Source organism: Sus scrofa, chromosome 14 (assembly GCF_054392235.1).
Source record: "Sus scrofa isolate SSC_HxYL_T2T_F1_AM1 chromosome 14, Sscrofa_HxYL_maternal_Yorkshire_Landrace_v2.0, whole genome shotgun sequence".
Lineage (NCBI taxonomy): Eukaryota > Metazoa > Chordata > Mammalia > Artiodactyla > Suidae > Sus > Sus scrofa.
In genome coordinates, this window is record NC_139396.1 from 70,138,210 (window position 1) to 70,154,938 (window position 16,729).

Genomic DNA, 16,729 nt, shown 5'->3' on the forward strand with positions numbered 1-16,729 from the left:
TTTATATCTTTGAGAAATTATACTTATTTAAATCTTGATGTTCACCTTCAATGATTCGGATTCCTGCTAAATTTTTATGGTGTACACATCTTTATAGGAGTGTTTACTTTGTGTCCATCCCACAGGGGTCTCAGCTATTCAGACTAGAAAGCCACAAAGGAGAAGGCGCTAAAGCCCGAGGCTTAGCCTGTGTTAGTCCTGCTGAATTTAAGCAGGAGGCATGATATGCCCAGGAACAGAGCCCAGACTTTCTAGTGTGGTAGTCTATCCTCTTATGTTGCTCTGCTCCAGCTAGGTGACTACAGGCCACACCCCCTACTCCCTTGATTTCCTCTTAAGAATGATTTTTTTTCTTTTTTGTCTTTCTCTATTTCTCTTTTTTAGGGCCTAGAGGGGACTGAGGAGTGAAGAAACACTCACAGGCAGTCTGCTGTACTGCTGATCCCCGCTGCCCTATTGTTACACTACAAATTCATTTTGGCCTTAGCTGGGGGTTTTTTTCTTCTGCTTTGTTTTTCAGTCTCTTGGTGGTGATACTACAGGCAATCCAGCCAGGGCAGCAAGGGAGAAAGAAAAGGGCCAAGCTCAAAAGCTTTCTGTCAACTCTGGCCTCACAAAGAAGCCTGGTCCTCCAGTCCTAAGTCCCAGAATGCTGCGTCCCACTCATAAACAAGGTCTCTGCTTCCCTACCTGGCCACCAGTCCCTTTTTCAAAAACACTTCCACAGGTAATTGCATGCCTCTCTTCTAAGGACTCTACAGGAAAACCTGCCTCTCCATCACTTCCTGAGGTGCTCTGCTTAATGTCAGGAAGGAGCTTCCAACTGACAACTTCATAGGCACACTTTACTTTTCAAAGAACTTTCCATCTTCCTTTTCTGTTGTTTGTGTGGGAGGGAGCCACACTTGCAGCAGGCAAAAGTTCTCAGGCCAGGGATAGAACCCATGCCACATCAGTGACCCAAGCCATGGCACTGACAAAGCTGGACCCTTAACCCACCGAGCCACCAGGGAACTCCTTCAATATAAAAAGTTTTAAAGAAAAAAATCTTTTAAAATAAAAGGTTATAAAAAAGAACAATCCTGGGGAGTTCCCGTCGTGGCGCAGTGTTTAACGAATCCAACTAGGAACCATGAGGTTGCGGGTTCGGTCCCTGCCCTTGCTCAGTGAGTTAACGATCCGGCGTTGCCATGAGCTGTGGTGTAGGTTGCAGACGCGGCTCGGATCCCGTGTTGCTGTGGCTCTGGCGTAGGCCGGTGGCTACAGCTCCAATTCAACCCCTAGCCTGGGAACCTCCATATGCCTCGGGAGCGGCCCAAGAAATAGCAACAACAACAACAAAAGACAAAAAAAAAAAAAAAAAAAAAAAGAACAATCCTAAGGAATGTAGAAAGTATATAATGAATTGAGAGAAAAATAGAGAACAACAAAATTTGTTGGGATAATAAAGCAAGAGTTGCTTCTTGGAAAAAGTAAATCAGAGACATTGATAAAACTGTGGCAAATCCAATAAGGGGAAGAGGAAATTCATTCCAATGTTAGAAATGAAAAATGGAATGAGATTCTGAGAGGATAATATTAAACCCCAAGTGGAATTATTTTTGTCCCAAGAAAGGAAGGCTTCTAATAGAAAAGTTGTGAATCCAGCTGAGCAAAATCTTGCATTTAAAAAAGAAGTAATTGATTGTCTCAGCAGATGTTATATACAATAAAACTACACATTCTTTAAAATCTAAAGATAGAAAATTCAGTAAGCCATATACTCATTAACTTTGACAGTAAAGAATTTCTCATTAAAATCAAGAAGAAACCTATTTACACATCATTGTTTAGAAGTCCTGGCCAAAACAGTAAGATTATAAATTCAAAAAAAAAAAAAGCCACATTATTAGTGAAAAGACAACACAATGAAAACACTTTTTCAAAAAAAAATTTATTTCTATAACTGCTAGTTTTGCTTACAATTTTTGGCAACATTAATAAAATAATAAATTTTATCTCAAAGAACAAGCAAAATAGACAAGGAAATTCACAAAGGGCAATAACAAAATAGTAATCTTGACAGATACTCAATATATCTGTAAACAAAACAAAGTAGCACTGCCTTAAAAAAATACAGAGGTATCAATAGAAAAACAGAGAAAGCTCCTGAAAGAACTCAACTCACTATTAATTGTCTTTTGGTTGCAGGCACAAAAACTGACTCAAGCTAACTCAATTCTAAGAAGCAAAGCCCTTGATGATTATCTCTTCCCAGTTTTTTATGAAAACCTAGGAAATTTAACTAGATTTGGGGAGAGAACAAGAGTGCAGAGACTTAAAGTGCCTTTAAGGAGGAGGAGGAAAAATGGGCAGGTGGAAATTTCATGGTGTGATTTTAACAACACTGGTAAAGCTCAATATACTAAAGTCAAGTGTCAAATAATTAGGCGAGGTAGCAAGCCATGCAGGCCTAGGAGAAGAGCATTCTAAGAAGGAGAACAGCACTTGCAATCTTTGGATTGGGAAGAAATGGAATTTGCTTGAGGAAAAGCAGGGCCAGTGTGTCAAAAACAGGGTACCAGTGGGGAAAATGGTAGAGTAGCATGACAGAGAATGGAAGAGAGGAGGTAGTCAGGGGCCATATCACACAAACCTAGTTGGCAATAAATAACAACTTGCACTCCTTAGGAGCATACTTTAGTAAAAGAGCAAACAACAACTGTGTTGGTAACACCAAATAACCGCAAAAACACAGAACTAAAACATTCATATATTTACCATAGGACAGAATAAGGGAAGTAAATATGCAAACGTCTATACACATCTACTTATATATAAAGTTCCACCTGAGACCAGAACACACACACACACACACACACACTCTCTCTCTCTATATATACCTAAAGAAAAGGGTTCAAGCCCAAATTTTAGCAAAGTGCTTTGGCCCAAGCAAAGTAACTAGAAAGGCCTAGTAAAATATTCAAAGTGCAAATCAATCAATCAATCAAGCATTGAGCAAATAAATACATCAAAATCTACACTCAGTAAATTATCTAAAATATGGACAATATACTTATAGCAACCTTGTTATTTCAGTCCTTCGTCCTCAATTCTAAGAGGGATGCCAACCCCTTGATGATTGTAACTGCTAGCATCTTGTAAAAGCCTAGAGAATTGAATTACACTGAGGAGAGAAAAATGGGGTGGGAAGAGACAAAGAAGAAGAAAGAGAAAAAAAGGAGAGATTTCTCCTGGCATACATCCCAGGTTCCTTGAGTGGTTCCTTCTGCTAGGTACCTAGGTCAGAGGTGGAGCAAGACAGATAGCACTACAACACGCATAGGGAGACAACTCTAGGAACCCCAAGGAGGCAACCAAAGCTGTTGTTCAGGAACCAATATTCAGAGGGTACCCCACAGTTCTGTGAAGGCGCCCACAGAGATGACAAGGAAAAACATTCCCCCATAGTATAATCAGAGATTAGACAGGTGGATATATTAGGTGAAAGATAGTAACTCTAAGACCTGATAATTATTGAAATAAACAAGCTATTTCTCACACATTAGAGTGTGTCAATTACAACAAAAACTCAATTAGTTTGATAGAACCATAAATTATACACACAAGAGAAATAACTATTAATTGTAATATATTATGTCCAAGGCAAGATACAAAATTGCAAACTTCACATGTTCAACTAGGGTAAGATACATGTACATGAAAAAATGTAAGGAAAAAACCTTACAATGGGTTTAATCACCCTGGGCTATTTTTATCCACTGTTCTTGGACAATCCCACTCCAGCTTAAGGGTAACAGAACTAAATATAACCCAGTTCATAAACTGGAAAGACTCCATGTGTTTGGCCCCTTTCAGTTCAAACTATGGGTCCACTACAGTTCAAACTGTGGATGTCAGGGCATCTTTTCCTTGGGAACCTTTACTTTACTGCTCCGAGAGGCATATGGCTAGTTTATTCTGACTAAAAGCCAGCCAAATGAGAGAGAAGAGGGCACAAACTGAACTCCCCTTTTGATCATGCAACAAGAGGTCCACTGGCACAAGGGCCTGTTCTATTAATTATCTCTGCTTCTCCATCTGAAGCCAAAGATATGCAATGCCTGTCTGATGCCTGCAGAGGCCCATCACCAAACAGGCATTTTATTTTAATTAAGCCTGGTTTTCTTGGATGTTCCTGGGCTAGGTAAAGACACTCTGAGACAGTGTTCCTGCTGCCTTGGCTCTAAGCCTAGAGTGAGTATGTGTGCCTCTTCCTCGACCAGGACAAGGAGCCACTGCTCTCTGCTGACTAAACTTTCAGTTTCTGATCCCCATTCAATGCCACAGCTTCTCCCTCAACTTTGACACACCCTGGCTTTCAGAGCCAAGTTATTTTAGAACAGCACAACAGAGGCACTTCTAGGAGTTTAGCAGCAAACAGGACCACACCACAATAAAGCCATTCCAGTATGGCTATAATTAATATTGAAATCTTCAATACAGAAAAAGTTGAAAATAAAATTTTGTTAAAAAATTCTACGGATTCCATATATAGAAGAGCTTCAAAATTACAAATAACATGAAATATCAATAAATAAGTTTTCACTTTTTTCTCTTACACACACTTTTCATGTGTTAAGCCAGAGAGTTATTACAATAAGCAGGTAATATATTTTTAAATAACACCTCAAAATTCAGATCAAACAATACTATATTTCATGAATTTTAAAAAAAATCTCATAAATGACCCACAGGTTTCACTATATGCTACTGAATAATGTTATGGTTTGGATTTTTTTGATTTTATGGGTTTTAATTTTTGATTGAAATACTTGCTTCATATTTACTCAAAGTAGAATTAACGGGGTTTTTTTGAAATTCTACTTTTAGACCTGGGGGGTGATGGTTCAGAATCAGATGTGCTCACAGTAATGGATGCTACTTCCACTGATCCTGGTTGAAGAGGCCCCAGCGACACTTGAATAACAACTTTTGTTTCAGGAGGCAATCCTTCTAGTTGCTTGGGCTTCTTAAACATTTGATGATACTGGGTCTTGTGCTCCATTTTCTCCTTGAAAGTTAAAAACTGTAGCCGGCACTTGGAACACTGGTGAACACTCTTTTCCCAGTGTCCTCTATAATGACACATGTATGGTGTTGCAGTTTTAAAAATTTTCAGACAAAACGGGCAAAGCAAATTCTTAGTGTTTTCATGGCATGTCCTGAAATGTGTTTCCACATCGGCAAAGGCTGATGATCTGTAATTGCAAACCTGGCAAACATAGGGCATTTCGCCAGGCTTATGATTGTCCTTCATGTGTTCTAAGAGAACCTGATCTGTTTCGAAAGACAATTCACAGATTTTACAGACTGGGGAGGGTCCCTGGGAAGTATGGACACTTTCAATGTGACACTGCAGCTGGAAGGGAGTGGGAAACTGGCGGTGGCAGTGCTGGCAGGTGGTGTGGTTTTTCCAGCTGTCACCCCTCTGCTTCTCAAGTTCCAAATGGTGCTTCATGTGATTCATAAACTTGACATTTTTTAGAACTTTCAAGCAGCTGAGGCATTTAAAGGCTGTGTGTGTCTTCAGTTCTGGCTGCCCATCTCCTATATGCTGTCCATAGTAAAAGTCATGAAGTAACATAATCAGATTTTCTTTTTTGGGATCAACAGTCTTGTTTTGACCTGCTAGACTTGAAAAGGCTGTTTTCGCTGGTCCGTTTTCCCCAAAAGGATTTATAGGCTTACTATGGACAATGTCCTTTAAAGGAAAAGGTTCCCCATCTTGAACATGGCTTAATGAGGTATGAATACTGTTTGAGGGTGTGCTTTGCTGACTAGTCACTGTTTGAAAGATACCTGAAGAGGACAAAGCTAAAGAATGTCCCCCTATGATTCCATCACTAAGTTTACGCCTTTTGGGATTTGTGCTATTTGTTTCAGAAGCGGAAAGTCTCTTTGATACTTGACTTTTATTCATATCTCCTGCAGAAAGTGCTGTACCTAATGGATGCTGCAATGAACTTGTGAAAGTAATCAAAGGAGAACATAACTCTGAAGAATTATCAGGCACAATTTGTGGTGAATAATTTTTATAATCAGGTTTAGACAAAGGCTCAATAATAATAGGACTATCTCCTGATCTTGTTTCAGAGTCAGAAACTGCCAAGAAAGTCACTGCTTCTGATGAAGGTGTCACACAGCTTATAGGTTGAAATTTATGAGCATTATCTCTTCTAAACTGACCATACTTTTTCCTCCTTGAACATGAACCTGGGGTAACTCTGTTCAAAATGTTTGAAACAACTGGTTTTGAATTTGAGGTCATCCCAACAAAGATCAGCTCAGCATCTTCATTTACATGTTCCACTCCAACAAATATTAGTTCAGCATCTTCATCATCTACTTGTTTGGTTTCTTCTATGCTTTTCTGTAGTTCTGGCTCTTGTTCTTCCTCAAATAACATACATGGTGGCTCCATTTTCTAATTTTTTTTTTTTTTATTCTTGAAGGGTGTAGCCACAAGTCCCAGTGCTTTCTTTATATAAACTGCCACCTAAGCACAAACACACTACACATCAGTTAAGCACAGAAAAATGTGTTATCTTTTTAAATTCTCTCCAAAACTCTAGGGTAGTTATAAACATCCTTATTTCACAGATAAGGGCACTTAGAGTCACAAGAGGATAAACGACATCTTAAAACCTATGATTACAAATCTATATGACTCTAGAATCATAGTTTTCTCTAGGTTGATTACAATCGCTTCTATTCAAAGAAGAAAAGGGAAAAAAAAACCTCCAGCAAGCAATCACTAGGTGAAATAACACCTAAAGGATGAATATTTTTACAAAGGCACCATTGAGCAGTGTTAGGTGGTAACTGTACAAAATTAAACACAAAGCTGCAAGACAAGAATAGCTGGAGAAACTGTTAAATTGTAACAACATAACTTGCATCTTCCCTGTTTCTTTCTTTTTTTTTTTTTTTTGTTTTTTTTTTTTTTTTTTTTTGCTTTTTAGGGTTGCACCCGCAGCATGTGAAGGTTTCCAGGGTAGGGGTCAAATCAGAGCTGCAGCTGTCAGCCTACAGCACAGCCACAGCAACTCGGAATCCCAGACAAGTCTGCAACCTACACCACAGCTCACGGCAATGCTGGATCCCCATCCCAGTGAACTACTTGAACTGATCAATGAATTCAGCAAAGTAGCAGGATACAAGATTAACATTCAGAAATTGGCTCCATTTCCGTACAGTAACAATGAAATATTAGAAAAGGAATATTTTAAAAAAATACCTTTTAAAATCACACACAAAAAAATTAAATACCTAGAAATAAACCTTACCAAGGAGGTGAAAGACTTACATGCTGAGATCCATAAAACATTAATCAAGGAAGTTAAAGAGGATTCAAAAAAATGGAAAGATATCCCATGCTCCTGGATTGGAAGAGTTATAAAATGGCCATACTACCCAAAGCAATCTACAGATTTAATGTGATCCCTACCAAATTACCCTTGACTTTTTCACAGAACTGGCATAAACAATCCAAAAATTTATATGGAATCATTAAAGACCCAGAATTGCCAGAGCAATCCTGAAGGAAAAAAACCAAGCAGGAGACATAACTCTCCCAGACTTCAGACAATACTACAAAGCTACAGTAATCAAGACAGTGTGGTACTGATACAAAACAGAAATATAAGACCAATGGAACAGAATAGAGAACCCAGAAATAAACCCAGACACCTACAGTCAATTAATCTTCAACAAAGGAGGCAAGAATATAAATGAGAAAAAGTCCCTTCAGCAAGTGGTGCTGGCAAAACTGGACAGCTGCATGTAAATCAATGAAACTAGAACACACCCTCCCACCATGCACAAAAATAAACCCAAAATGGCTTAAAGACTTAAACATAAGACACCATCAAACTCCTAGAAGAGAACATAGGCAAAACATTCTCTGACATCAACCTTACAAATGTTTTCTTAGGTTAGTCTTCCAATGCAATAGAAACAAAACCAAAAATAAACCAATGGGGGAGTTCCCTTCATGGCTCAGTGGTTAACGAATCCGACTAGGAACATGAGATTGCAGGTTCAGTCCCTGGCCTTGCTCAGTGGGTTAAGGATCCAGCGTTGCTGTGAGCCATGGTGTATGGTTGCAGACGCAGCTCAGACCCCACGTTGCTGTGGCTCTGGTGTAGGCCGGCGACTACAGCTCTGATCTGACCCCTAGCCTGGGAGCCTCTATATGCCGTGGGAGTGGCCCTAGAAAAGGCAAAAAGACCAAAAAAAAAAAAAAAAAAAAAAAAAAAACCCCAATGGGATCTAATCTAACTTACAAGCTTTTGCACAGCAAAGGAGAAACCATTTAAAAAAAAAAAAAAAAAGACAACCTACGGAATGGGAGAAAACAGTGGCAAACAATGCAATTGACGAGCGCTTAATCCTCAAAATATACAACTCATACAACAGAAAAAAAAAAAAAAAATCCAACTGAAAGATGGGCAAAAGACCTAAATAGACATTTCTCCAAAGAAGATAAACAGATGGCCAACAGGCACATGAAAAAATGTTTAGCATCACTAATTATCAGAGAAATGAAAATCAAAACTACAATGAGGTACCACCTCACACCAGTGAGAATGGCCATCATTAATAAGTATACAAATAACAAATGCTGGAGAGGGTGTGAGAAAAGGGAACCCTCATACACTGCTGGTGGGACTGTAAATTGGTACAACTACTATGGAAAACAGTATGGAGGCACCTCAGAAAACTAAATATAGAACTACCATATGATTCAGCAGTCCCACTCCTGAGCAAATATCCAGACAAAAGCTTAATTCAAAAAGATATATACACCTGTACATTCATTGCAGCGCTATTCACAATAGCCAAGACATGGAAACAACCTAAATGTCCATCAACAGATAAATGGGTTAAGAAGATGTGGTACATATACACAATGGAATAATTAATCAGCCATAAAAAAAGAACAAAATAATGCCATTTGCGGCAACATGGACAGAACTAGAGATTTTCAAACTTAATGAAGTAAGTCAGAAAGAGAAAGACAAACACCATAAATGTGGAATCTAAAGTATGGCACAGATGAACCTATCTACAGAACAGAAACAGATTCAAAGATATAGAGAACAGACCTGTGGTTGCCAAGGGGGAGGGGGAGGGGGAGGCAGTGGGATTAGTAGATGCAAACTATTACATTTAGAATGGATAAGCAATAAGGTCCTGCCATACAGCACAGGGAACTATATCCAATCACTTGTGATAGAACATGAAAAAAGATAAAATGTGTTTGCGGGTAGATGTGCGTGTGTATATAGATATATATATACACACAATATGTGTGTGTGTGCACACAGATACACACACACACACACACACACACACACACACACACACTATATATATATATATTCCAAGCCTCCTTGTCAGAAAGGTTCTCAAGAAAAAAAAAAAAAATATATATATATATATAAAAACTTGGTCACTTTGCTGTACAGCAGAAATTGACATAACATTATAAATCAACTATGATAAAAATGTTTACATAAATGTATTTCTGTATCTTAAAGGCAAAATTTCTCATTTTTTTTATATTCATCATTTTATTTTTTTGCTTTTTAGGGCCGCACCCATGCCACATGGAGGTTACCAGGCTAAGGGTCGAACTGAAACTACAGCTGCTGGCCTACGTCACAGCCATGGCCACAGCCACAGCAACATCAGATCCAAGCCGCATCTGTGACCTACACCACAGCTCACGGCATTGCCAGATCTTTTTTTTTTTTTTTTTTTTTTTGCCATTTCTTGGGCCGCTCCCAGGGCATGTGGAGGTTCCCAGGCTAGAGGTCGAATCGGAGCTGTAGCTGCCGGCCTACATCAGAGCCACAGTAACGTAGGATCCGAGCCACGTCTGCAACCTACACCACAGCTCACGGCAACGCCGGATCCTTAACCCACTGAGCAAGGCCAGGGATCAAACATACAACCTCATGGTTGCACCACAATGGGAACTCTAGCAACGCCAGATCCTTAACCCACTGAGTGAGGCCAGGGATTGAACCACAACCTCGTGGTTCCTAGTCTGATTCACTTCTGCTGTGTCACAATGGGAACTCCAAATTTCTTATTTCTTAAACTTAAGGTAAGCACTTTTTAAAAAAGCATCAACTATTCAATGGTAGCTTGTTTTGCAGTATAATTGGGAGAAATTTTATATTAAATGTACATATTTCTATTCATTCATACATACTAATTTCATAAACAGTAACATGGAAAAGAGATGTAAAATTCAAAGAATAGAGTAAGGCTATAAATAGCATAATTCAATGTCAAGCATTTAGCACTGGCCTAGCAAACTGGGAATGAACTCTCTTGATAATCTTACCCCAACTTGATTTCACTATAACCCATTCATTGATGTCTCCTAAATGTGTCCCTCTAATCCTGACTTCCCCAGTAATCCACCTGTCTCTTCTCCACCTGACAAACAAATCAGATTATATTGCTGCTTAGCTCAAAACCCTCCAATGATCCTGCTGTATAGCACAGGGAACTATATCTGATGATTTATGATGGAATACTATTGAGGATTAAGTGAAAAAAAGAATATATGGATGTACAGCTGGGTCACTTTACTGTACAGCAGAAACTGACAGAACTCTGTAAATCAATTATAATTAAAAAATTTTTTAAAAAACCTGCAGTGCCTGAGTCGCTTAGTAAAAGGCCAATTCCTTCCAATGCTTATAAGACCACATTTCCAACCCTATCTACTGTCCTGCAATTATCTCATATTCCTGTTCCCCACCTACTTCACTCTACACTAACCTTGCTATTTCTTGTTTTATTTTGTTTTGCCATGCCCATGGCATGCAGAAGTTCCTGGGTCAGGGATTGAACCTGAGCCACAGCAGTGACAATGCCAGATGTGTAACCCACTGAGCCACCAAGGAACTACTCCTTGATATTTCTTGATCAAACTAAACACTTTACTTTGCTAGAGCCCTTGTATTTGTTGTCCCACTAATATGAATACTTATCATTCAGATACTTACATGGCTGGCCTCTCGCCTTCAGGGCTGTTCCAAGTCTCCTTGTCAGAAAGGTTCTCAACAAGTTCCCATTGTGGCTCAGCAGTAATGAACCTGACTAGCAACCATGAGGATGTGGGTTCAGGATCTGGTGTTGCCATGAACTGTGATGTAGGTTGCAGATGTGACCTAGATCCTGCATTGCTGTGGCCTTGGCACAGACACGCAGCTGTAGCTCCAATTCAACCCCTAGCCTGGGAACGTCCATATGCTGCACATGTGGTCCTAAAATGCAAAAAAAAAAAAGTTCTCAAATACTCCAATCAACCTCTAATCACAGTTCCAATTTCTTTTCCCTTCTCTTTCACCTTTAAGCCTTTATCACCATCTAATATATTAAAAACATTAATTATCTTGATTATCTTCTATTGCCTATCCAGAAAACATAATCTCCAAAGGGCAGGAACCATCTTTTGTTGACAGCTATATCACCAGCACAAGAAACAGTGCTTAGCAGAACATGGAAACTCAAAAGAGTTTTTTAAATTAACTAATAATAGTAACTCTCATTAATAAGAACCGTTACTCATAGAGCAGACTGTGCTCCATTAATTCCATATTTTCTATCGATTTACTCGGAGAACCTTGTACACATCAGAAATTCATATGTTGAAGCCCTAACCCCCAATGGATGGTATTTGAATACGGGAACTTTTGGAGGTAATTTGGTTTAGATAAGGTCAAGAGAGCCCTCATGATTGAATTAGTGCCAAGAAGAGACATCACAAAGCTTCCTTCCTCTCTTTCTCCCCCAACACCTCCCAAGTGTAAGGACACAGCAAGAAAGTGGAATAGAGCCCACACTGGGAAATCAAATCAGCCACCAGCACCTTGATCTTAAGACTTTCTAACCTTCAACAAAATTTTTTTTATTTATTTATTTTGCTTTTTAGAGCTGCACCAGCAGCATATGGAAGGTCCCAGGCTAGGGGTCAAACTGGAGCTACAGCTGCCAACCTACACCACAGCCACAGCAATTTGGGATCTGAGCCCCATCTGTGACCTACACCACAGCTCCTATGTAACCCGACAAGCCAAAATGGGAACTCCCCGTTGTTTTTAAAAAATAAAAATAGGGAGTTCAGTTGTGGCACCAAGGAAACGAATCCAACTAGTATCCATCAGGATGTGGGTTCAATCTCTGGCCTCACTCAGTGGGTCAGGTATCCAGCATTTCTGTGAGCTGTGGTATGGGTTGCACAGACAGGTCGGATCCCGCATTGATGTGGCTGTGGCACAGGCCAGCAGCCATAGCTCCGATATGACTCCTGGCCTGGGAACTTCCATATGCCAGGACTGCAACCCTAAAAAATAAATAAATAAAGCAATAAATAAATAAAGACTGGGTTCCAATAATACTGCTGGACTTTTACCCAACTGATCTTAGAGTTTTCAGCTGTTAACCATACTGATTAACTTTTCATCCAACGAATCATTCCAGATGAAAAGTTTACTAAGAGTAGAGAAAGAATCACACATAAAGCAAATAAGTTAATGAATGAGTTAATTCAGGACAAGAGTAATAATAGACAATAGGAATTTTCTCCTCTAACATGCTTATTTTCTACAATTTACCAGAATCTTGAAATATCAAGTAGGCAGGCTGGACATACCAAAACCTACTAGTTCTAAGGGATGAGTCCTCAAATACCACTTCATATCGCCCCCGACTAAGGAATTTGCCAAGGGCTGTGGGAGAAGCCAATGAGAGGTTTCACCCCAAAGATAGCTGAGAGGACAGTGGGTGATGACCCATGTCCAGGTTATTCCTGTGCATATAAACAAAGGCCCTTTAAATGGGTTTTGTTACAGCAACACACAAGTTGTCAGGCATCAGTCCCTCTAAAGTAACTTCCTGAGATTAGGTCACTAGGACTCCTTGGTACCTACCCTCCCCATCTTTCCTTGTCCTGACTCTTTCCACCCCACTACTGCTCCTCTGAAATCTTGTCCCAAGCCCCTCTCTCCCCACCACAGCACTCAGGCCCTTTCCCCACACTCCTCTCTCCCACTACTCTATTAACCCCACACATCTGCTGCCGTAGACTTTAAGACCCATTAAACACAAATGCTTGAGGGAAACAGGAGCTTTACAGGATCCTCAAAACTGCCATAAACATTTGGATTCCATCTTAGGGCAACTGAGCAAAACAAAAATAACTTTTTCATAAATATTTTTTCATAAATAAGCACAGGATGGTAAAGGAATGCAAAAATAGGGTCTGATCTAGCTTGGGAGTCTAGAAGGGGAAGAATTATTAAACCAAGGTTGTTCTTTGTCAAAAAACATGACTACTTCTAAAGAACAGACTGAGAAAAAAAGTAAGGGTGACTCTCAAAACCAATTTCTCTCTGACCTCTTCTCTCTTGAATCTAACATTCATTCACTCCAATGCAGCTGTAGTGGCTTCCTTGCTGCTCCCTTCAAGTCTCCACTGGAAATTCTTATCTTCCCGATATCCCCACAGCTAACACTTCTATCTCCTTCAAGTCCATGTCCTAACTTACCTATTCCAAAAGACTTATTTTGACCATCTTATCTAAAATTACAACACTCCTACCTATCCAACATTCAGTCCTAGGGCCCTGGACTCATACTCTTCCTAATTTCATAATATCACCTTTTATGTCACAAGAAAATTACATTTTGGTTGGTTTTTTTTTGTTTGTTTGTTTTTTGCCCTGTGCCTGAGGCATGAGGAAGTTCCTGTGCCAGGAACTGCAGTGACAATGCCAGATCCTTAACCTGCTGCACCACAAGGGAACTCCAGGAATGTATGTATTTATTATGTAAACTATCTTTCTTCCTCTACTGAACTTTTAGTTCCTTCCACAGGAGAAGTTCTATTTTGATTGTCAGTTTGCTGTATTTTTGTCTGTTTTGTTCACTGATTTCTCCCAAATGCCAAGAGCAGTCCTGGCATGCAATAAGCCCTCAAATATTCATTGAAAGAAAATAATTAACTGGAGACTGCAAATATAGCCAGCTCTGTAGAAATTTTCCTATAATAAGCAAATATGAAATAAAATAAGCAGAAGGGGGATGTGCTGCCAAAAGATGGGTTTTTAATAAGAAGTGACATTACAATCAGTCTGTTTGCTGATGGGAATGATCCAAAGAAACAGAAATGATCCTAATCCAGGATGAAAAAGAGACTTGCAAGAATTTCCTTGAACAAGCAAGAATTGACTGGATCCAGTACACAAGGAAAAGTCTGGGCTTTAGCCTAAACCCAAACAATTTACTCCTAGAAATAGATCTGAGATCATATGGACGGTTGGCATGACTGTGGTAGCCAGCCTCCAAGATGGCCCCAAATGAATCCTGCCTCCTATGAGAACTACACTCTTATGTAGTTCTCCCCAACACTATCACCTAGTTGACCTGTGAGACTAAGCACATAGTCTCACAAGCACAGCCCTAAGAAGTGATGGTATGTAACTTCCAAGAGACTCTGCACTTCATCTTGGGTGCAAGTTCTCTCCTGAATCACTCACTCTGAGGAAAGCCAGCTGCTATGACATAAGCAGCTCCTAGAGAGGCCCAGTGAGTAAGGATCCAAGGACCCTCACTAACAGCTCAGTGAGTGAGCTCAGATGCAGATCACCCAACCTCTGAAGTCAAGTCTTCAGAGGCTGACTATTCAGACAAAAACCTGACAACCTCAGAAGAAAAAACCACCCAGCTAAGCAACTCCTGTATTCAAGACCATGGGATAATCACCATTTGCTTTTTTTTTTTTTTTCCTCAAGGTATTATGTTTTGAGATAATGTGTTACACAGCAATAAATAAAAGTTGCTGGGACAGAAGTACCTATGATGTTGCTTACTGGCATGAAATGAATTCAGATGGCTTCCTCTATCCAGCCATGTTCAATTACTTCATGAAATAAAGCCCTTAAGGAAAAGGGTACCGAAATGAACAAACTAATAACCTCATGTAATCATGTTAACCAAAACACATCTGCTCTGAATGAACCACTTTTAATGAATTGGTATCAGTTCATTTTAGCCTCACAATATGGCAGAAGCAGTCAGCTTCACAGAGTAAAATCCATGGTGCTCTTTTTTCCTCTCAAGAATGCAAGAATGCCATCACCCCCTTCCTTTTTTTAAGGACACAAATTAGATAGCTCTAGAATTATTGAAACCAATGATGACACTGAATTGGTCACATACATTCAGAGTCGACTCAGACCCACTCAGGGGAACACTGTCTATAAACAGCAATTATTTGGCCCAGGAGACTAACAAGAGAAAAACCGAAGGCAAAAAAGATATGACTTTGGTCCTCATTATAAAGCCGGCTCTCATCTTACCTCAGGCCCGCGCTCCCCATGTTCTGAGGTCTTGAGTTTTTCCACGCAGGGGAAGGTCACATCCTGAAGGCAACCAGAGAGAAGCCTGGGGTGAGTCACGCGTCACGGGAATATTCTATCTCCCAGGGTCTACCTCGTACTGCCGGTGGGGGGTTGTCAAGCAGCTCACACTCAACCGGAGAAGCACAGAATGTAATCCATTTGCCCCAAAACTGTTCAGGAAATTCCCCTTCAGGAATGAAAAGACCCCCTCTGACAAGTGCCCGGCTCAAAAGCATGGCAACTCGGGCATCCGGGGGCGGGGGGGGACGCGCCGGGGTCCAGGCCGAGGCGCGGTAAACAGGCGCGGCAGCTGGACCTGGGGGAGGAGGGGTGGGAATAGATTTTTTAATGCTGCGCCCGCCTGAGAGCGCCTGGGCCCACGGACACCCAGAACCAGGCCGGGCGCCGGTCACAAAACTGGCCTGAGATTTTATTTTATCTTAGTTTTAATGTCTAAGCTAGAGACTCTGGCGGGGGCCGGCGGCCTCACAGGCCCTTCCCCGGAGGTCGCTCAGCCCACCCGGGAGAGAGAGGCTGTCAGAGCTCGGCGCGGGCGCAGAATGGGGAAGGGAGCGTGGGCGAGGGCGGGTGGTCTCAGGCCCGTCCAGCAGCCGACCGCACACTCCCTCCCAAAGGCCCGCGGCCGCGCACGGGCCTCCTGGGCACCCGCGAAGCCCGCCCCTGTCCGCTCAGGCCACGCCACGCCCCCGTCCTTACCCGTCCCCGGCGGCAGCGGTGCCCGCGCGGCCGGCGGCGCACCGGGCCAGAGGTGCTCCCTCAGCGAAGCCCGAGGCAACGACACCTCCTCAGGCCCCAGGCGCCGCCGACGCCCCCACACGCGCGCTAGCTGCCACCTGTGATTGGCAGCCAAGTGCCGGTGCGAGGACGGGCGCGATTATCTGATTGGCCCCGTGGCCGAGTGGGGCGCATGCGCGCTCTGGCGCCCCTGGTGGCAACATCTAGGGACTGCATCAGGCTGAGCCCGGTAAGGACCGGAGTCTTAAGGAGCTTGGGCTGTCAAGATTCCACACCCAACCAGGGTTCAGGGCAGAGGGCAGGCTCCCAGGGCATCAGAAGATACATTTGCCCACCTAAGTCCAGTTCTCACCACCAGTCGTCAGTGTGGTCCCTCCACCACAAAAGCACTAGCTGCCTGCTCTTTGCTTAAGGAACTTGACCATACAACAGGGGTCTTGGGGGCAATCCAATCCAGTCTGCCATCTATTTTTGTACAGTCTGCAGAGAGCTAAAAGTGAGCGCTT

The 16,729-nt window shown here is 41.5% G+C and overlaps 2 protein-coding genes across 2 annotated transcripts in view; one reads left to right on the top strand and one right to left on the bottom strand.

The window, feature by feature from the left end:
- LOC100152327 (immunoglobulin lambda-like polypeptide 5) overlaps positions 1-16,729 on the top strand; it is a 199,812-nt gene that overhangs the window by 77,754 nt on the left and 105,329 nt on the right.
- ZNF280B (zinc finger protein 280B) lies at positions 1,916-16,381 on the bottom strand. The gene is given in 3 exon segments (NM_001444975.1): positions 1,916-6,538; positions 15,426-15,488; positions 16,185-16,381. A coding segment is annotated over 1 exon segment (1,623 nt). The 5' UTR covers positions 6,464-6,538; positions 15,426-15,488; positions 16,185-16,381; the 3' UTR covers positions 1,916-4,840.